Genomic DNA, 22,984 nt, shown 5'->3' with positions numbered 1-22,984 from the left:
TCCTGCACCTTCTAGGTGTCATTTGCATGGCTAAATGTTTGTTTGCATTCTTCTAGCTGTTTTTTTTTTTTTGCCTGTTAGTGTTACAAAATAGTGTGATAAAGGTGAGCACATCAAAGAGTATGCAAGGACACTAGTTTCAAGCCAATGGGGGATATGCAAAATTCTGCAATTGCGCTTTCCCACATGTTTTCCAAGACAAGATGGCTGACAATGCGTTTTCAGCTGAAGCAAGCAAGAAAGACGAGCTTTTTTTTTTTTTTTATTCTTCCAAAATACGTTTCACCCGTTCTATCCACACCCTTTGCGCCTCTCCTGTAGCCTTCGTTTTTTTTTTTTATACAGAAGTTGACCATCTTGCCCTTGGAAACATAGTTATGTGGGAACGCGCACTTGCTGAATTTTGCATATCCCTTATTTATTCTTTTTTCTTTGAACCATTACGAGCAAAAATTCATAAGGGGTCCTTGTTTAAAACTTCTGATATGAACAAAACTTTCACAGACCTGCAGAAAAAAATTCATCGGGATCAATATATTAGCTTTTGAGTGTGTCAGATATACAGATTCTACCTAAAACAAGGATTTGGAAATCTCATAATCATTATGTACCTGTGGTAACTTGCCACATGCTTTTCTGCTCTGCTAATGCACGCTGGAAGTGCAGTAGTACAGGGGAAATAGGAAAATTACTGCCAAATTAAGTGTGTATGTTTACTACCAAATGTTATGCAATGTGTATGGCTGTGAGCAGAATAGTAAAGAACATCAAAAACTGCAGAATCTATACCGATTCCCTGAGCCTACTCACAGCACTACAGTCAAGAAACGCAGTGAACCCTTAGTAGGAAGCAGCACACACAACATAGAAAAGGTCATGGCACTAGTACCTATTGCAAGTCTGTGCTGGGTCCTGAGCCACGTCGGCATAGATAATGAGAAAGCAGACTGCTGTGCTATATGAGCTCGGAGCAGTGCAATCAAGAATGTGAACATACGTCATAAAAACTGTATTAAGTTAATACATCGTAAATTGAAGAACAATGGCAGAGGGAGTGCGGTATTGATCTGAACAAACTACTTTGTAAAAGCCAATCTTGGAATAATGGAAGTCATGGAGACACCAGGAACGTTTCGTTGAAGTAATCTTATCTCTTTGAATGGGACATGCACACCTGACACATAATTTCTTAATCATGAAACAAGACAAACCTCATTGTGAAAGATATTTAGATGAGCTGACACTAAACCACATTCTATTCTAATGCTTAAAGCTTAAACTCGGGAGAAAAATTGTTTTCTGTAACTGCCACATCCCTTCTCACCCAATGCTACTCTTAGGTGAAAATGCACTTAATGATCTGTCCCACATTTTTAAGTTCTTAAAAAAAGCAAAGGTCTCAGACTATAGATTTCACCAGTTATAGTTCATTTAATACAATGGGCTTTTTTAACCCTGTTTGGTGTATGGTAGCCTTAGCTGCTTATGTTCCATAAAATTCTGCTCAACACACACACACATTTTCCTCTATGCTAGTGATGGCAGTGTTCAGCCTAGTAAGTTGATTGGCTCAACCTCAACCTTGGAAAATTTCTGAGAAGTAACAAGCCACTTTTTAAGACACTTAGTTACTTGAAGCAGTTCTTGTGATGTGGGGTGTGTGAGTAATAAGAGTTCATTGCACAAAGCCATCAATGGGGCGGGGGAAAAAATGTCCACTTAGTGTCATCGCATATACAGTAAAACCTCGGTAATATGAAGTCATTGGGACTGCGAAAAATATTTGAATTAATCGACCGCAGCAGAAAAATGGACTCAGGCAAAAAATTTTGTTGTGGGAATGCACTACCTGTACTGAAAGAATTCTGATTACCGCATACTGCGACGTAAAAGTCGACCGCTCAGGTTGTAGCCCTTGCTGGCCAAAAAGAAAGTTGGCGCCAATTGGCACAACCCCCGCCCCCAGTCGCACTTGCAGTTTGCAAGTTTCTTGCTCATTCATAGTGCTTACTGTATTCATCTTTTTCACACTGTTTTAGAAAAGGTTTACTTCTGCTATCTGGCTATATGCTTTGTTCTTCTGCCATTGCTCGTGCTTTTGGTTTTCTGTATGTATATGATCTTTTCTGCTCTGCTGTAAACATCCCTGGGCATGACAGCTCACTTTTGAGCTACTTGTTTGGCTTTCTCATTTTTGCTCAGTAAAATCCTTGCCTGTAGGTTTTGCCTGCCACACTCCTTTTCGGTGTTTGTGTATAAAGGGAGGTGCACTTCGTGTGCCTTCGGTCTGTCACAGTATAGCAGCACCTTGTAAGTTTACTGACACAAAGCTTTTCAGCTGTAAATGTGTTATTGCCTTCATGCAGGTTATTGTAGTTGCATTCATGGGGCTAAAACTAGCTCAATTGTGGGACCAATGATTTTTTTTATATCAAATATTGCGGCAAATTTTCGTGTTGATGTCATCAGATACAAGGTACTATTGCAAAAGATTCCAGGCCAAAATGCCCATTTACAGATTGTGCTCGCACCGATACTTTGGTGAAATAGAGCCATTAATGTTTTTCTGTTCACTCATTAGTGATAGGCAAACTCCTGTTCGACCATTGCAGATGGCTGTTGGGCACTTAAAGGCACCAAAATCGCACAAAGTACAGTGCGGTGCAGAACATCAACCAACAAAGGGTGCACGCTTTCACTGGCTAGGTTTTCAGATATTCGCATTCCATCGTGACTGCATTTTGAGATAAAGAGTGGCTAACACGCTGCGCCTACTACATGACATAAAAAAAAAAAAAACTTTTGACCTAACCAGTATTTAGAAATACAGTCAAGCCCACTTATAACGAACCTGACTATGACCCGGGTAGCGTTTGTTGTATCCTGAGTCTGTAGTAAGTGGACTTTTCCTATTACAGGCAAAATATAGAAAAATCGCACAAATTGGCATTTATTTATTTAAAAAGTGTGTTGTGCACGTCTATTTCTTCAAAGCAGACCCTACCAAACCACTTTGTAACCTCTCCAGTGTGGTCATTGCTTCTGGCTGAGACTCTTGCTGCAGACGAGTTGCTTTTGGGGCGCGAAAAATGCATTAGCCATCGAGGCATTCATAGCGGCTTGTGGTAAGTCAGTATGCTCAACTTCGATCCTCGACAAAGCTGTAAAGATGCAGCGACGAAGCTACCGCAGTGTTTGTGTTTGTGGAACGCAAGTCTGCTGTCTGTGTGCTGCCTGCATGGGGTAGCAGTGCAGAAGGTGGAGATCCATTTGGGTAGGCTTCACTCGCCTGCCCAAGCGGATCTTCTCAAATCGCTGTCATTGGTTGATCACTGGCCGTGTGCAGTAGATTCCCTTTCAACACTGCGTCTGGCTCGCGCTGACCACGCTTCTGCTTCCACTTTAGCCGCTTCGTCCAGCTTGTACACAAGCACGCAACGATTGACCTTGTAGCCTGTCGGAACGTGCTTGGCCGGCGGTTAACTGTAATGTCAATGCCACCTTTTTTTATTGTTTTTCGGGGGTTGACGCTTTCTTTGGGGTGGGATGTGAGGAGCTGGGAGATGCTCTTCGGCCTCCCCGCTGGCGGAAAGCACGTTTTTTGGCTGCAGGAGCAAGTATATGGCACCTCCTCATTCAATATATCTGAATGGTATGGCCACACTTGTTAGTTTTACCTGGGACGCAGTGCCATAACCCCCCTTTTTTTTTCACTGTAGATCCACTATTGTTCATAATAAGTGAGCATTGGCTATAATTGCGGCCGTTATGAGTGGGCTCAACTGTGTGCGAGTTCGAGTTAAGGAGGGTTAAATTAGATGCTATCACCCATAGAAAGCTGTCGAGGAAGGACGTCTGTCCAGATATATATACACAGCTGGAAAACCTAAGTGACTGTTTTAACAACCAAACAATATTCACTGTAGAGGAAGAGACTAAATGGATGCAATTGTCTTTCAGTTGCTGTAAATAATAATAAATTATGCTAGCTATAACTCCAGCTGAAATTCTTTTCATGCTGTGTATTCGTTTTTCTAGCAGTTAAGTGCTCATGAGTTTAGTTTATTACAAATGATGCACTGGAAGGTATGTGGCTTTTCGCTTGCTACACTGCCCGCTTTGAAACAGTCATGTCTATTCCCACCACCGTTAAAGCCATAACTACTGGATAGCAGTGCTCACTGCATTGCCACGGGCTGACTGCATTCACTGGTGCCCTGGCTTGGCAACTTTCACTGGACACCTGCTATGCCAGGAGCAGGATGATATCAGACACTGATTCCTTGCTAAAGCTTTTTGACCTTTCACAGCGTATTTTGTAATATTTATTGTGCTAATGTCCAAGTCTTTACTTGAAGTCTTTTTTCACACATTTTTTTTTTTTTTTAATGAGCTTACCTGCTCATATAACTGAAATTTTGTGTCAGTACTTCAGCATAAGGATGCATAAAAATGAGAAACAAAGGCTAGATAAAGCGTGATAAGCAAACCTTTTTCGTCCTTCCCTGCATGGAAACAAGCATGCTGTCCTGCCCAGGGGTTGGTTATATTACTCATGCACTAATGCACTTCACGGCACTGCTCAGCATTTCGCAGCACAGATTGATATAAGTGAAGGTGCCGAATTCCTGCCGGCTGCATGTCCCGAAGCACCGCCACTTCCAGCATTATGTGACATTCAGGGGCTTGTTAACAAGTACTGCTCAAGGGAGCACCTTCCGAATGAGAGACGGGATACGGTTAGTTGCTTGTGAAGGGCATACTTTGTCTTAAAGGGCCCCTGACCACCGTCCCGTTAAAAATTTGTTACACCTGGGTAGTTGTCAGCCATTGTCCCTGTAATTTCCCACGCTTGGTTGTGGCCCACGGGCAGTGCCACCTGGGCAGCGCAGGTTTTCTAAATGGAGTTAGTGCGTGCATAGTGGGAACAAGGCAGATAACAAATGTGGTAGAGTGCACAGATAATGCAGAAACAGGCATGGGCATGGAAGAGAAACACCAATGCTTGTGTGTGTGCTCACATATACGTGTGCATTTAATTGTGTGCATGATTGTGCATATGCATGCTTGTGTGTTTGTGTAATGAGAAGACATGGGTGCAGTGAGCAGACACTAAGGCTTCGTGGAAAGTGCCTCATTCTATGTTACATCTGCCAGTCACCCATCAGTCTGTGTGATGGACCAAGTGAAATACTGTTCAATATTTCTGGCGGCCTTCACTACGGCATCCCTCATAGCCTGAGTTGCTTTGGGACAGTAAACCCCCATAAGCCAAACCAAACCATGTGAAATACTTTAGTTTTTTTCAGCGACAGGTGCACTTTGGATTACTGGAGTGGACGGGGAAATTGGCGTTCGTTGCTAGAGAACGTGAATTGGCTTCGATTTTCATTTTTACCACTTTTCAGGGTGCACATGTCTCCAATATTTTTCAGAGGTGACCGTAACCACTTGGATCTATGTACTGCACTTCTTTATTTAAAATGCTCAAACATGGTCAGGGGCCCTTTAAGTGTATTGCTTAGCATAAAGTAATGTTGGGACTGTGAAAGAAAAAAAGGGCCACAGAGTTTGCATTCACCTGATATGATTTTCTCTCCTGAACTGTGTTTTGCGCAGCCATCTATTGCAAATCCCACAAACATAGACACTTTGTTGGGAGCGACAGAAAAGGATGACAAGCTCGTGATACCACCAGAAGCTGTTCAAGACAAGGTGGCCTTTATCATCAACAACCTTTCCCAGATGAACCTTCCCCAGAAGGTAAGTGGAGGGCTTGCATTTAACAGTGGCGCCTTAAGTGTCTTTTTATGTTCGCAGACTGAGGAGTTCAAAGAGGTGGTGAAAGAAGAGTTTTGGCCATGGTTTGCCCAGTACATGGTGATGAAGCGGGCGTCCATTGAACCTAACTTCCATACTCTGTATGCCAACTTTCTGGACACCCTCAAGATTGGGGAGCTCTCTAAACTTGTGCTGCGAGAGACTTTTCGCAACATAAAAGTAAGTTTGTTTTTTTTGTTGTGTCATCCTCTGTCTGTGGTCTTCCTAATAGTGCTACATCCAATTTTCAAAGGATTGCTTAGTGTGTTTGCTAATTTAATTGCTCAGTGTTGTGCATGAAGCTTTTCTATGTATGGTTTGGTGGCTGGTTCCTAACATACTGCTTTGTTATTTACAGGTCCTTTTGACTAGTGATAAGGCTCTTGCCAACTTTTCTGACCGATCTTTGCTGAAAAGCCTTGGTCATTGGCTAGGGATGTTGACCATGGCAAAGAACAAGCCTGTACTACAAGTTGTAAGTGTTGCATTAATTTCTGGTGCACCATTTTTTTTTTCTTAAACACAGCATGGAAACTTCATGGACCCATTTATATTGTACTCTTCAGGACATGGATGTCAAGTCCCTGCTGGTCGAGGCGTACCACAAAGGGCAGCAGGAACTGCTTTATGTAGTACCTTTTATTGCGAAAGTTCTGGAATCATGTGCAAAGAGCAGGGTATGTTAGAGCTGTCTTTTTTGTTTGTTTTTTTCTTCCTTCCCCTGGGTGGCTCCTAAACTATGCTCTCGTGTAATGTTTTCACCAGGTTTTCAAGCCTCCAAATCCTTGGACCATGGGAATTCTAGATGTACTGTCAGAGTTGCACCGAGAACCAGAGTTGAAATTGAACTTGAAGTTTGAGATTGAGGTTTTATGCAAGACCCTGAACCTAGACATCAATGATCTGAAGCCCGGCTTGGTCCTGAAAGATCAGGAGCGTCGCAAACGGCTAGACCCACAACTGTCGCCTAGGCATAAAGTGGAAAGCCCCCCACTGCCCCCTTCCGTGGTGGCTCCCGCTGCAGCACCTTCTGTTGCCCCACCACCCTTGGCATCCCAGGGTCCTGCAGGGGTTGTGGCAGCGGCAGCGGGCCCTGGAGTGCCTGTGGCACAGGTAAGCCTGCCTGCGTGCGTCTTGCCATTGTAGTGCATTGGAACTAAAGCTTCCACTCAGCCGCTTTGGTGTTATATCTGTGTGGTTCTTCTGTGTGCTCACCTAGGTCACATGACCTTGTGACGTCATTACAGGCCCACTGAGCTGTGAGCAAACTGCCCACCATGGGTATCGCTGTTGTGTGCCCTCCACTGAAACCAATATGAAAACCAAAGTGCTAGCGCACCTAATTTGCATAAGTCCCAGCAGAGGCTGCTGGGACTTATGACATAACCTTGACAGTCTAAAAACTCCTATTGATCAAGCGCCACCACTTTAGAAAAATTGTTTGGAAAACATACTGCAGAAAGTTAATGAAGTGAGATAAGTTTTGTTGAACGTCTCTCTTTAAATAGACAAATACGACCTTTGGACTCCTCGCGTTGCATGCAGCCCTCCCGCCCCCTCCCTCATTGTCTCCAAAATTCTCATTGGCATATATGGTGGGGATTGAGAGGAAAGCAGGCTGACTTGGACAATAATATTTGTTGTTTTGGCTGCTAAGTAATTCAGTATTTAACCCCACCGCGGTGGCTCAGTGGTTATGGCGCTCGACTGCTGACCCAAAAGACTCGGGTTCGATCCCGGCTGCGGCGGCTGAATTTCAATGGAGGCGAAATTCTAGAGGCTCGTGTACTGTGCGATGTCAGTGCCCATTAAAGAACCCCAGGTGGTCGAAATTTCCGGAGCCCTTCACTATGGTGTCCCTCATAGTTGGAGTCGCTTTGGGACGTTAAACCCTGATAAACCGAACCATTCAGTATTTACTTGCACATAACAAGAGTTTCTGTACTAGTAATAAGAGTGAAAAGTTACCCTTTACGTAGCTCCAGATCATTCTTCGGCACTTAGCGGCCTGCACGAGAAACTGCCTATTCAAGCCCAGTGTAGTAACGCATGCTCGTCTTCAGTTTGTTTTGTGTGAAGCAGCAACTCTTGTTCTTGATTTGTTGGGATGCCGCCGCATGAAAGGCAAGAAAATGAAAAGCCTCACCATAGGAGAGGTTTGCTACATTCTGTGTGTGCTCTTGTTGGAAAGTCTGCACAGTGTCATTTTGTCGCTTTGTGAGGGAACAATGTCGGTTTGTTGCCATTGACAGCTGAACTTGTCATAGAACTTGTGGTGTTATTTTCAGTTGTTTTATGTAATTGTATGTTGCTATATATGTATGTATGTATGTATGCTATTTATGTTGTATGTATGTTGCTATGTAATTGATATTCATGCTCGAGTAGCTGGCAGTGCCTCACTCAGCATAGCCGGACATCAAAGCGACAGCGCATATAGAACAGCGCCTATGTAATTGAGGCCAGTTAGGTGAGGAGTCTATTAGAGGGGCAGAAGTAAATTGCGGATCACTGAAATAATATTTCCAGGCTTTATCTTTGTCTTCATTCCATATTGATGTTGCACCTTTGTCAATTTTTCGTTCTTCCAATAAAACAGAATCCTGTGATACCTCGTCATGTCTGCTGTTGTCATGTGCTCAAACTTCATATATATGCACGTATATTGCAATTCCTGCAGGTGGGACTGGCGCAGCCACAGACTGAGGAGGTTTCTTCTTCAATGGGCGTGACTGGAACATCAATGGCTGCTTTTCCCCAACCGCAGTTTTCTTACCATGATATCAATGTGCTTTCTATGACCAACTTGGCTCAACACATACAGATCAACAGCCAGGTGAGGGTGCTTGGCTTGCTATTATAAAAGCCGAGAACTTGCGAACATTGTTGCCAGGGTTTATCACTGTTTAATGAGGTTTTAATGAAACTTTGTTTTGCTTATTATAAAATGCAGATAAGAACACCAAATACAGTAAATATTTAGATTGTGATATATATGTGACTTTTTGGATGTAGTGTGGACTGCCATTTGGCAGTCTTTTTTTACACTGAATTCTATTTTATCCTAAGCAGTTCAGGTGCCATCTTAGTTTTCTTTAAAAATATGGCAAAAATCAGCTGAACATTAATGACTCAACTTAGCGCTTATTGTTTATGGTGATATCTTGCAGTACAACGAGTGCATCACCGAAATTGTTAGTAATATTTCCAAGTTTTTTTCCAAACCTTATGAGAGCAGTTGTTCATAAATATAAGGTGGACTTGCTTGTAAAATGTAATTAGGCTTGTTTTTACCTTGAACCTCTATTCATCCTAAATGCGTTATGCTAGTGGTATTCGTGACCTCCGTATTACTTTTCTTACTAATGCACTCTAAGTCATTCAGAACCAAGCCACCAGATTCATTTTGTAGAAAGATGCATTAAATTTCTGCATCACTGCTCTAAAATCTCTGCAGTTATCATAAGCAATTTTCTAACACTTCTTGTAGGTCCTGGAAGGTGGCAGCACCTCCCCACGAGCATACATTTTCAGTAGAAAGCGAAATTTTAAACGGAATGTTGGCACCGTTCCCGTACGGCAAAAACCCTTTTGGACGGAAATCCACTGCTATACATGTACGGCAAAAACCATTCGAGGGTTAATTAGAAGATTGTGGTGTTGCGCGGGACTGCCCGGTCCTGATTTTGCCGTGAACCTCTGAAGCAACGGCCCCTCAGAGCTAGGAGGCAGCACCACAAAGCGATATCAATGCTTGATATGCCAATCGTTCCTGCCCCAGTACTCCCAGCCCCAAAACTAGTGTATGGCACGGTTGGCTTTACTAACACAGCCGCGGATACCGGTTTCACCGGATACCGGCGCAACAATTCTTGCTGCTTGCCGATGATGGGTTGACTGTGTGCTTGCATTGTGCCATGGCTAGGGGATTAGGTTACGGGTACCTTTTATTACTTTAATTACCATTGCGTATAAGTCAACCTTTCCTCATAATAACTACCACCCCATTTGAGGGTGAACCTGTATATGAAGCCGACCTATTTGTTGGGTCCAAGGTTAATTTGGATGAGCGGCAGGTACTATGTGCCCTGTGCGGATGCCTGTTCCTGGCAGGACACATGACTATGCGTCAAAAAAAAAAGTTGCAAATATATATGCATGTAGGCTCCGCTGAAGAAAATTCTAATTGGTCGCTGTTTACTGGGCTCATTTGTGTCAGTGGTCGCTTCCTCGGACAAACCGTAGATAGCATGAGAGCAAACTTCTGATAATCTCCAAGGTGTGCGTCACGCTGGAATCCAAAAGCACAGGTCTGTTATCAGTTTGGTTTGCTGCTAGTCAGTTGGGCCGCTGCATGTGGCTGTGAACGCAGGCTGGAGCGCTGCTTTTAGTTTTTCATCTTCATTGGCTTCAGACTGCTGTCCTTGCTCTCAGTTGCACGCGCCGTGCGATGCAGTCCTGCGTGAAACTACAAAACAAAATGCAGTGACGGGATGAAACACAGTGGAGGGGGAGGGGGTGGGGGGGGGGGGGGGGGGGGGGTGCAAGGGAAAGTATGAAGACTTGTACTTGAAGTCAGCTTTTTTTGGCCAGCAAGGGCTACAAATTGGGGGGTTGACTTTTACGCAGCAATATGTTGTAGTCACAAGTTTGTCCATTAATGGTAGCGTGTTCCCCAGAAATTTTTTGCTTTGCTCTTTTAATAGACCATTTTTTGTGGTGCCAGTGACTGTGAATTGGTGAGGTTTTACTATATCCTTCAGGTAATGTGCAATGTGCAATATACCACAACATTTTCTTTTCAGCTTCCACTCTTTCAGGGACACCCTCACCTGAAGCAGTATGTGCGCACAGCTATAGATCGGGCAATCCAGGAATGGATTATGCCAGTGGTAGAACGTTCTCTCAAGATCGCACTTACAACATGTGACCAGATTGTACGAAAGGTGTGTTCTTACTTTTGTTTTGCAGGTTATTGTTTGTGAAAGTGCAGCAAATAATTTTACGTTATTTTGCTCCACAAAGTGCACTTCATTAACTAGATCTGCAGGTATGGGTCATATAAGAAGTTCAGTGCCAACATTTTTGTTTTGTGTGTTTTTTTTTGTACCATCTATACCTATTATACTTTTTTTTTATAGGAGGCTTAAATTTTTACAGTGCATGATACACTGAAAATTTTGGTACTTTGCTTGTTTTGAAACTTGGCGTAATGACAGTGCACTTAAGGACTTACTTTATTCCAAACTGAATCCAGTATGTGGTATGTATATATTTAGGCTGTCGTCTTGGAACTGGGCACATGATGTTGCAGTTGCCTTTAAGACATAAACTTGTTTTTTTTTGTAATACAGGCAGTGGAGGTGGATTAGAACCTGGTAGTATTTTTTACTCGGTAAACATAACAAAGTGCACAGGATATTGGTCCACAGATCTTGTCAAGTGCCCCTGTGTCTCAGCAGTTCCAAACAAATGTAGTTGAACCTCATTATAGTAGTGAATAAGTCGAGAATCTTAATATAGTTTGAAGAAACCAGACTTCGTGATGAAAAATGTGTTTAGAAACTTATGCAAGAGCAGCACAATGCAGCCAGTAAAAAGACAGCAACTCAGGGGGCTGTTTTTAGAGGGCAGAGAAAGATTTTTTTTTTTTTTAAACCTTTGGTGCTGTTTGGAAGACGTTGGCAGTGATTCCGAAGGCTGTCAAAGACAGAGCTCCAAAAATCAGTTAGGCTGGCTTTCCTGCACAACACTGCTGGCGGGCCGTCGCAGTAGACCAGATGCCAGTTAGGCAGGCTTCTCTGTATCGTAGTGGTGTAGAGTGAAAAATGGGTCCACCAGACTGAAAGCTACTACATTTAGTCACCTTTTCCATGACTTGACTTTTGTCTAGATAGTCACACCACAGAATACTGTTAGGCTACAACTTATAGACTGGAAAATACTGTACTCATTTGAGAATACTCTCAATCCCTTTTGGGAATTCTATAAGTGTGGCACAAAAATATATACTTGAGTACAATATCTTTGGCTTCAGTTTTGAGCCTTAACAAATGACAACAAAGAAAGCAATTGAAGGAAACAAAGGAACTGGACTTGTATCTTTCAAATGTACCAAAGAGAAATACTATAATGTAGTAGAGCATACTATGAACAAATCAAGTTAGGCCGAAACAAACAACAGATTTCTCAGCAAATTCGATAAATTTGTCAACTGTTGGCTGCGTAATCAATGGGTGCAATTGGTCCTAACCTCAGACTACTTGCAGAAAATATGAGTACCGTAAAGTATTATTGTAACAAAATATCAATTGTGAGTGCATGCTTGTGTTGAGTTCTCCATGAGTGATTGTGAACAAAATTTTTAAATATCTTGCACAAGTTGTTAATTAGTCAGTACGAAAATAATCGACAATGTAATTTTGCTCAACTGGACAGCATGTCAAGGCCTGCAGAGTTGAGTAATTTGATTGCATTGATTCTTCTCCTGAAAACATGCTAAGCAAAGAAATTAAATTAAGAGTGTGCTGGCCTTTCCACATTACCCTCCTTGGCCACTTCTGTGTGGCTGCTCCTGGAAATGTGCACCGCAAGCTGGACTGTCACAGCTATCCCATGTTCTGTGCAGCTCAAGTACCCACCCGACTGCATGATCACACGGCTTTTCTTTGTGCCATTTCAGATATTCAAAAGTTTTCTCTAGAGAAATGGAACCGGGCTGTGTTACTGAATGTAAGACTGGGCGGATGAAAGTAACTTGGGCTAGAAGTTTTGTACCACACATCGGGTCATACAGAGTCCTATTAACGTAAATCAAAGTTTACGTGCATTTGTTCCGAATATTTTGGAACAGTTTGATATAGGCTACAATCTTTTTTTTTTCTTTTTTTTTTTTTGTCCTATGAGAAGATATAGTGAGGTTCAACTGTATCACCTGTAAGAGCAATCGTTTTTGGTCTGTGCTATGTTTGAGACTCGGCTTTTGAAAAGCACCCTTGACTGGGAAGTGATGAAAGAACTGTGGAGCATTATGAGGTGTTTTTAGTGTGATGGAAACACCCTAAGCAAGTTCGTCTTGTGTCTAGGCATGACCTTCATGAAGTGCACTCTTGCTTTGCTTATACATTTTGCAGGACTTTGCATTAGATCCTGAGGAGTCCCGATTGCGTGCAGCAGCCCACCACATGGTGCGAAGCCTGACAGCTGGCATGGCCATGATTACCTGCCGTGATCCTATGTTAATGACCATCAGTAACAACCTTAAAGCTGCCTTTCACACTGCTTTGAGGGTAAGTGCATATACCGTAATAGCTGAAAACAGTGTATTCAAAATTGGGGTTAATTTGCAGATTTTTTGGTCTCAAAATTTGCAATGCAAATTATACCACATATTTGATGTAGTCAGTGCCCCTTTGCCTACAGCTTAGGATATTTACTCCTCTGAGACTCACTGACGCCAGTGCAGTGCTGTTGCAGCATTCACTCAGCCTGGCAGTTGTGTGGCGCGAAATTTTGCCGACCTGCGATTCATCGTGCACAGCGTCGGCGTAAACACAAAACAAAATGTCACTCGGGTGTGCAGTGGCCGCACGCGTCTTGCAGACGACGAAGACAAATTCAGCCAATCCACTAGCGCACACGCGTCACGTGCCCTGAGTAACAAATGAGGTTGCGCGTCTGATCTTTTTTTTGGTGCTTCTTTTTCTCTCGAACCACTGAGCAGACGGAGACATTGGAGGTGAAAAATTGAAGAGGAAAGGCCACTCTCTCAAACGAGACCAAGATGGCCCTAATAGTATGCATAGAATAGGAGCTGCGCGCCACGGAAAAAGTGCCATTTTGATGTCAATTTCGGATCAGATTCAGTCGACATCGACGGTATAAATTGGTACTGCGGGAAAAGTACTGATCCTAGAAGCATCAAAATTTGCAGACTGGTGAGGAATAAACAGCACATTTCGAAAATAGCATTTTCAAAAAATCGATTTTTTGACAATTTTTTTTACCTCTAAGACCCGTGTTGCTCCCCCTTAACATTCTGGAAAACCTGGCACTTCTGTTGTACCTCCTTTGGAACACTATCAGGCATTACTCACTATCACGCAGATTGTAGTAAGTCAGAGGACAACTTTGCTGACCACTTGGAACATTGGAGGACATGCACAGAGGTGTAGTGCAAAGTTAGAAATCATTGCAACTAAAATTTGGTTGATGGGTCATTATCGTGACCATACAACCTGCCTGTGCTCTTGTTGTAGCAGCAGCTACAGTTGAACCTGCATACAGTGAAAGCTCGTTAATTCGACCCCCATTAATTCGAAAAATCGGATAATTCGGCGCGCGCGCGAGGTCCCTACAATTATACATAGGAGTCTATGGGGCGAAACTCTCGTTAATTCGAACAAATTTTGCCGTGCGTCGGTTAATTCGACTTCACTCCGCAGCCCGCCAAGCCGGTGTGCCGAGACCGAAAAGAAAAAACACTGCCATGAGCGGCGCTACTGTACCGCTGATAGTGATAGGCCATCTGTATGGTCATATTATCATCCATCCATCCATCCATCCATCCATCCATCCATCCGAGGAAGCGAGTTAGTGGCAGCCGAAGCGGCTGGCGTCTTTTTTTTTTGTGCTTTGTTCTGTCGCAGTAGTCGCTACGATCCCGGTTATTTACAGCGCCTTTTTTGGTAAATGCGCGCTTTGTCAGCGTGTTTACTGCGCTGCTTGTTGTTGCTGTTTTGTTGCGACTGAGAGAAGGGTGAAAGGAAAATGCAAGGGATTGCCTACTGGCTCAGCGGAGCCACCACCGCTGCCATGTGCAGATAGAGGAGAGTTAAAAGATCAGAGGAAAGATAAAGAGAAAAGATAAGACGCGCGTCCCAGCAACAATGCCTTCCCCTTCCCCGGGGACCCTGGCTGAAAAAACAGATAAGCGGGGAGCCGCGCTTGCTTCACCTCCTCCCCACCTCCTCCCCGCTCCCCGCGCTGCTTTCGGGTGGGTAGCGCGCAGGGCCTGCGCGCTACGCCTTTGTGTCCTGTCAGCTGACCGAGGATGAAATAATTGAAGTGACAGGCGCTGACAAGACGACGATTTACGATTGTGAGCAGTTGTCCCAAATGCCGAAGTGCACGGTGAAAGAAGCCGCAGAAGCCTTGGTGAAAGAAGCCGCAGGAGCCTTGTCTGTGCGGGAGGACTTCTGTGAACAAATCCCTGACGGCGCGTGTGCCGCCGAGCACCCGGCAGCTGTTAGAGCTATCGTAGTCACTCAAATTCGCTCGAAAAAGCAGACGGTGATTACAGATTTCCTTGCCAAATAATGGTATACGTCCTGTTGCGGCGAACAATGTTTTTTGTTGTTCATTCGATAATTCGACATTCGGATAATTTGACAATTTTTCGCGGTCCCGTCAGTGTCGAATTAACGAGCTTTTACTGTATATTGAACTCGCAAAAAAAAAAAAAAAACCTATGAGTTCGACATAACATGGAATTCTATTTAAAAGGAGCAATGAATTTAATAGCATCAAACACGTTGAGATGGAAAAAGAATGTATTTCTATGATAGCCGCTTGCTGCACGCAGATTACAGAGCGAAATAGTTGTGAATTTATTATGTTTGTACATCTCCATTGCCTCGAAGAAAGCACATTTTTCAATGTTATCGATGGACTTCGAACGAACAGCTCAGACCGCGGCCTTCTATATCTACATGCAATGTAGACAAACCATGCTGAGCACACGGAGCATGTGGGCACAGGTTCTTTCAGGTTTTTGTCACAGTTCGCATCAGTGGTGTCCTGCTTACCGCGACTGCTGCATTTTGACGAAGGTGAATGCTAGAGACCCGGGTACTGTGTGATATCAGTGCATGTTAAAGAACCTCAGGTGGTCAAAATTGTGTGGAGCCCTCATAGCGTAATTTGCTTGGGAGCATTAAACCCGGTAAAACCAAACCAATCTGCTGGCATCATCTTTAATCCTTAGGCAAAGTGGTGTTTAGATATCATAGTAGATGTCAAAAGCAGCAGTACTTTGTTATTCACATTTTTTACTCAAATGAAAGCAGTAGTTATATGCCAGTTACAGTTGGTGTGGCAAACAAACAGAACTGGAGAGCAGTTGCACTATGTTTGAAATTTCAATTACAGTTGTACATTGACTTTGAGATGTGCAATGAATCCATGCAAAAATCTGAAAATTAAGCATGTCCAAAATTGCAGCATTTGAACAGTTCATTGGTGTGACTGTACAGACACTGGCCAGTTTTTCAGACTTGGTAAGGACTTTGTGGGAACTGAAAAACGAAAATTAAGGGGTGAAGAGAGTCTTATAAAATTTGTTAAAGTCAGTTATAAAATCGTCAGGGAACATGTATTTTTGTGTGCTGATTCTAAATGTCATTTAATTTCATGTAAAACAGTTTTTTCAGCACTTACTCAATTTTTTATGAAGAGCTTGTTAACTCTTTCTTTACCGCACCACAGGCCATTGTTCATATGTGACCAATGTTTTGAACCTGCCGCAAAAAATTTAAAGTGTGCTCCTGGATAAGCTGCGCCATTTAGTTTGCTTCTATAACACCATCTCTTGGTTTCAATTTTTGGTTTGTCCTTTTCTAATGCGAGGAGGTGACCTGAAAAATGAAACTGATAGTCCTGCCGGTCCCGATCAGGGCGTCCGTTTTGCCACGCGCTCCTCAAAGTCAAAAGGCTACACTGAGCACTTTCGTTGGTTTCTATGCTGTCTTTCTTTTTCTTTTTTTTAGAGCAAAAGTGGTGAGTTAGTCAACCGCTTAGAATGGTCGGATTTCAGTTTTGATCTAGAGACTTCGTCTGAGAGGTCTGGGGCACCAGCCCACGTGTGTTTCTTTCAACGTTCAGGCCGTATTTTGTGTAGTGTGCTCGATTTGTAAATGATGAGAGTGGTTTTATTTGGTGCTTTAGGGTCTTCGCAACATACTCCCAAGATGTTTTACCAAATGCTCGAGCAGATTTTGCATTATGATAATGCCGAGGAAGGCCACACCCTTTTTTTCACCCATAGAACCCATTCGCTACCCACCGAGAAAAAAAAATATAGGAAAGGAGGAACTGCAAGCTCTGCTGTAAAAAAAGAACAGAACTCGTAACAAGCGTAATGTGCAGCATATCTTGTATCTACCTCCACTTCATGTCCTCGCGCAACTGCATTCTCTAGCGGCTCAGCAGTCATACTTGGAAGGCCACGGAAAGTGCGGTGTATTATGTACTCATCTCAACATCACAGAAATGGTGGCTAAGAACATGTACAACATTTTGTATATTTTAATTTTTTGTAATGAACTTCTGGCTCAGTGCAGCAACTTAGTTTTGTTTTGCTTGTATTCTTTGTTGTGTTACCAGCATATTTAGCCAACAAATTTTCGAAAAGTTTTGCATACACAACTCTTGTGTTGGTGTGGATTGGTTTCTCTTCGCATCAAGGAATGCAGTAAGGGTAAGATTATTATCCTGCCTATCATATATCATAGGACTTGAGTTATAGGCTATTGAAGCTGCCTCTTAGGAATACAAACTTTTCTTCTGTAAAGTCGTACACATTGCATTGAGGGGCACAGTAGTCCTTCAACAATGTCCAGAATACTCTGCAAGTTTAAATTATAGGATTCTGAAAAGTTGGCTGGTGGCTGTATTTGTTTCTTGATAACCTTCATTGTATGTAGTGTATAATGGCATTGCTATGTTTAATACTGACCCAACTTCCTTTTTTCTCTGATTGTGTAGCTTCAAGGAGCCACCCTTCCTCAGAAGGAGCTCCTGGAGCAGGCAACTACAGTGGTGGCTCAAGAAAATGTGGAGCTCGCCTGCTGTTTTATACAGAAGACTGCCATTGAAAAGGCCATTCCTGAAATTGACAAGAAGCTTAGCCAGGCATGTATCTTTTGCCATTCATAAACAGGTTTGTTGTAGTGCAGTGCACTTATATCTGCAATTTTTTGTTTCTAGGAATACGACTTTCGCAAGAGTGCTCGCAGTGAAGGCCGGCGTTACTGTGATCCTGTTGTCCTGACGTACCAAGCAGAACGGATGCCCGAGCAAATTCGGCTCAAGGCAAGGATTTCAGAGCAGTACTGTGCTCCTCCTGTTCAATTGCCCCATGAAGAATAAATTTTAGAGCTAAGTTGACACATTGTTCTTCTTACTGTTCTTAGCATTTTTTTTTTTATTCATGTGTGTGCAGGTTGGTTGTGTGACTCCACAGCAGATGGCTGTGTATGAGGAATTTGCCCGGAACATTCCAGGTTTTCAACCGATTTCTGAAAGGGACCAGCCTTCTTTGTTTCTCCCAAAACCTGCGGTTAGTCTTTTTTTTTTTTTTTTCATTCCTTGGAGACGATTAATGTCTCTGAAGCTATGTATTCTGCTTTTCTTCTTTGTGCAAATGTTGAGATGTTGTATTTTCCTAGGTGCGACAGAGTGGCTTTGCAAGTAATGTTGATGACATGACGCACCTGTATGACAAGATTGTTTCCGAGCTGGAGCAGCAAGTCCATGGTCTTTTGGGCACAGTTGTACCCTCAAACCCACAAGTTGCAGCTCTGCATGTGCTGCATGAGGCTGTACTGATGGCACGCAACTCTAGAGAAGCTGTTACAGCCATGGCTCTCCTCCAGAAGGTGTGTCGCATCACTTTTCGGTGCAGTCAGCCATTACTGTTCTGCTTGTTCTCTTGCATGTAGGTGTTTTCTGTTGAGCGATAAATGGTTAAAATTGTGTCCGAGAATGTGCTATTTTAAATGTGCTAAAACCTCAATAATTTGAAATTGTTTTTGTATGCATTGTGTGCATACCACGGTGCAAGAATACACATGTGACGACTGATTTTTTGGACTCTCTGGGAATGCGAAATTGTCTGAAAAATTGGGCAGTTCAAAAATCAAATTTCACCAAAAAAAAAAAAAAACACTTCAACTTACTTGTAATATGCTGGAGGCTGTGGTCACTAGTTACGTGCACTTTTGAAGCTCCTCATGACTAAATCTTGCCGCCTGTCGTCTGTGTATAGCACTCATCACGGCCACTTTCATGAGCTCGGCATACGATGGCTGTCCTGCCTTCGGCACGTCGCCGATGAATGCATGCGCTGGGGCTAAGTCTAGACAAGAAAGTGATCCTGCCACTGCAGTAACTGCGCTGTGCCCGCAGTACGAAGGGTCCAGAGCTACAGGAATGCGAAAAAGGGGAAACTATAAGAACCAACAAATGGCTGGAGCAAGCGCTCTCCTCTGTTAATTAGGCCCAGTGACTAGACCCAAAATTGGCATCGTAACTGGCGCTGTGCTCTCTGTGGTGGCTTGTGTATATGCATCATGCCTGTCATCAAAACGGCAGTTATTGACAGTCTTACGATAGAATAGTCAGGATTGCAGTTCTTTTGCATGTGTACGCTGACCTTGCTTTGCAATGCATCACTATTCTCTTCTGCGCTGGCTGTCTTCGTGAAGCCGTATACCTCCCATGCTCTTCACTGCTACCTCTTCCTGTAGTTGAGAGGAAAGACTATGGATAGATCAGTTCTGCGAATTGTGACTGGTGTTAAAGTTTGAGTTCGTGCGGCGGTCGTCGTCCAAGAACGGTCTGAATTTGAAACCGCGAGTGCGAACGAGGTCTGAAAAATCGAGCGGTCAGCTGCAGTGCACCTGAAATTTCAGGCACTCTTATACATTGGCTCTGTGGGCCATATAGCAGTGCTGTGAAAAAGTCCGAATAATCAAGCATGTCCGAAAAAATTGGGGCTCTGATTTTTCGGTCGTTGACTGTATTTGGTGGTTGACACTGCCCGACGGCACGACCAGATCTTGTTTGCCACTCCTCATGCTGCATTTGAACATGGACAGATGGCACCATGCGACATAGGCTTGTCGAGTCAGAGTTTCAGAGGCTGTAATGCAGGCGTTGTGTGGTTGTTCGGTGCCATGGTGTGTATATGTGCTTTTTTAAGTGTGGCGATGCACAGAAGGATTGAAAGTGCTGTCGACATGGAGGCATATTACTGTAACTCGTGTTTTATACTTGCTAGTACTGCATGAATCGGTGGAGCAGCATCTAGGATGTGGCCCTGTGGTCCCTCGGAGCTCGTTGAAATAAATTCATTACTAGATATTTCCTTCATCCTCACAATTGCTAGAAGCACGGTTAACTAAAACTCCTCTTAAGGGGAGACACTGGTCTTGAAAAGAAAATTTTATTAATTCAGTCATAATTATGAAATTTTCAGGGCACATGTATTTTTGTGCGCTGATTTTAGATATGTCATTTAATTTCATTTAAAACAATTCCTTGAGTACTTATGCACTTTTTATGCAAGTATTTTGCGGAGAGTTTTGAAGAAAATTTGCTGCAGGAAATTCGCTGAAATGTATGCCATTGGGTTCTCTTGACACCAAGGAATACAATAAGGGTAAAATTATCATCCTGGCTCTCATAGAACATGAGTTATAGGGGACTGAAGCTGCCACTTCAGAAACAGGAATACACACTTTCCTTCTCATTTCTGAAGCGACAACTTCAAAACTCTATAACCTAAGTTCTATGATAGGCAGGAAGACAATTTCACCCTTATTGTATTCCTTGGTGTCAAGAGAACCCAATGGCATACATTTCAGCGAATTTCCCGCAGCAAATTTTCTTCAAAACTCTCCGCAAAATACTTGCATAAAAAGTGCATAAATGCTCAAGGAATTGTTTTACATGAAATTAAATGACATATTTAGAATCGGCACACAAAAATACATATTCCCTGAAGATTTCGTAACTGTGACTTCATTAATAAAAATTTTTTTTTCAAGACCACTGTCCCCCCTTAAAGATAAACGGCGGGCCTCAACATGCACACTGCCACGTTTGGGCCAAATACATTAAAACATTGCTTCAGCGGTGTAATGAACCAACGCTGTGACGTGATGAGGCCCACCGTGCTGAGAACGTGGTTAACTGCAGTGACCTGGGTTCCCTGATGTATATAGAAATCTCAAGGGCATTTCCGCATTTCGCCTGCATCACAAAAACTGCCTCCAAAGTCTGGAATCGGACCCCTGTTCACATGTTCGGTTGCAGAGCTTCTCACCACTATGTGCGATCCCAGAGACCAAAAGGAAACCAAGAGTGCATTTGTGACGTTTTAGTTACTAGTACTAGTGCAGGGCACTTTTAGCTAAGCGATGCGAAAATGATTCTTCACGCCAAGTCCAGCGTTTACGCCAACACCGATGATACTGAGCAGTTGGCCATTGTAATGAAATACCAGCATGCATACGAAGAGAGAAAATACTTAAACAATACTTGTAGATCAGGCAAGTCTGGTTGGGTGCGAAGCACTCCCAGCACCAACAGCCAACACATAACAACGCCCAGGCCCATACGCCACGACGACCATCCATGATAGTGTACAGTGTTCGCCTGGTCAGCCCGCGCCAGCACATGAGCTTGCCCAACGATCACCGCAGCTGGTACCAAACCATGACACAAAATGCTAGTTCTATACAAGCCTGACACAGGGGGTTGACACCCAACTGCGCGGGAACGCGGACGTGCTCTGCATGGGCTCCGTGAATCGTCAGTGTTCTTGACCGGAAAACCCCAGTTTAATGCAAAGTGTTCATTGGATGTGTTCCGTGAAGTTACGAGGACCATCTGGACACCAATTTTATCTCTGTGAGTAGAATATTTTTCCACTTACGGGACATTGAAATCTTGAGGCGGCGAGAGCCACGCTACACCTAACGCCGACGTAGCGTCGGCCGTGGCCGAAGCAGGAGACGCATGGGCTTCGCTGGCCCTACCGGGGCTGAGCAGCCTCGACGGCGGCATGGCATCAGCATCGACTGCGGCACATATTACGGCCCCGGTTATTGAAAATAACCCGGGTACGGACCAGCCCCAAGCCATGGAGCTTGCAAGCACCAACAACGCTGGAGCTACGAGGGGACCGCAAGAACAACCAAGAGTCTACCCAGTCAACAAGACCCCGTGGCGAGTGATGAAGGAATTAGTGGAGCGCAGAGCCCAGAAGGATAGGAAAGCTACCGGTCAGGCAAGTACACCTTTGGAGGCAAACAAGACTCCAGTGGGAACGAGCGAGCCACAGCAGCAGAAACCTGGGACGCCGGGACCGAACGCCATGGTCCCGAACGCGCCACCGGCGTCCGCTGCAAACAACCAACTGAAGACACTCCCTGGTAACAGGCGAGATTTCGTACAGCTCCCGAAAGGAGGATACAAAATCGTATTCCGACCGAAGAGCCACAACCTAAGAGTGGGAGATTTCAAGCCCAGCGATTACATACAAGCCCTTGTGAAGGAATGCAACCTGGTATACATCGGCGACATGCTTGTCGCGGTGAAAGCCATCTCAAACATAATAATAGTCCGGACGCCAGATGGCGCGAAGGCAGAAGCTCTGCAAAGACGAGGAAGTTGTGCCTCGGAGACAAACAATTCGAGTTCAATGCATACTGCTCCACGGCGGAGGGAACTGTCCGGGGTGTGGTGCATGGAGTGATGGCCGGCACCACGCAAGAAGTCCTAATGAACCACATCCAAGTAGCAACGCCGGGAATTCGTGCAGTCTACGCAAGAATGCTCGGGAAGTCAGAGTCAGCGCTCATCGCGTTCGACGGACCGAGGTTGCCCAAGACAGTCGCAGTGATGGGAGGACTGTACAGAGTTTACCCTTACCAACCTACGAAGCAGGTGTGCTTCAGATGCCACCTGCAGGGGCACCGATCAGACGTCTGCCCGGAACCAGAACCCATTCCGCAGTGTCTTAGATGCAAACGTGCCAACGTCGACGGACACGAGTGTGGGGAGCCCAAGTGTGAGTGGTGCGGCGAAGCTCACGCCACGGGCGATATAGGATGTAAGAGACGTCTCAAGCGGAAAGGCCAGCAGAACCAGCAAGGCAAGAAAAAAGAAAGCAGTTACCACGATGGCCACAGGCCGCGGTGGTTCGACAGCGAGGAAGCCGAAACGAAAGAAAAGAACGGATCTTCGAGATCTGCGTCTCGGAACAGGCGCGGCGGCAGCAGAAGCCGAACGCCGTTCTTCAAAGAGGGAGACTTTCCGGGGTTAGCAGACGCGAGAACCACCGACCACGGTGGCGACAACGCCTGGGTTCGAGGGAATG

The 22,984-nt window shown here is 44.2% G+C and overlaps 1 protein-coding gene across 4 annotated transcripts in view; it reads left to right on the top strand.

The window, feature by feature from the left end:
* The window catches only part of Not1 (CCR4-NOT transcription complex subunit 1), a 116,081-nt gene that overhangs the window by 67,134 nt on the left and 25,963 nt on the right, over positions 1-22,984 (top strand). For all 4 annotated transcript variants that reach the window (XM_089579803.1, XM_089579802.1, XM_089579804.1 and 1 more), the window contains exons 22-33: positions 5,620-5,763; positions 5,821-6,000; positions 6,179-6,295; positions 6,387-6,497; positions 6,586-6,933; positions 8,501-8,656; positions 10,626-10,766; positions 12,954-13,109; positions 17,584-17,730; positions 17,806-17,910; positions 18,041-18,157; positions 18,267-18,476. In XM_089579803.1, the coding sequence (XP_089435929.1) occupies positions 5,620-5,763; positions 5,821-6,000; positions 6,179-6,295; positions 6,387-6,497; positions 6,586-6,933; positions 8,501-8,656; positions 10,626-10,766; positions 12,954-13,109; positions 17,584-17,730; positions 17,806-17,910; positions 18,041-18,157; positions 18,267-18,476 (1,932 nt within the window). The remainder of the gene's footprint in view (positions 1-5,619; positions 5,764-5,820; positions 6,001-6,178; positions 6,296-6,386; positions 6,498-6,585; positions 6,934-8,500; positions 8,657-10,625; positions 10,767-12,953; positions 13,110-17,583; positions 17,731-17,805; positions 17,911-18,040; positions 18,158-18,266; positions 18,477-22,984) is intronic.

This window comes from Amblyomma mixtum, chromosome 3 (assembly GCF_055824585.1).
Source record: "Amblyomma mixtum isolate Tamu chromosome 3, ASM5582458v1, whole genome shotgun sequence".
Taxonomy (NCBI): Eukaryota; Metazoa; Arthropoda; class Arachnida; order Ixodida; family Ixodidae; genus Amblyomma; species Amblyomma mixtum.
Note: the sequence above shows the minus strand (reverse complement) of the source record. Positions and strands in the feature narration are given on the sequence as shown.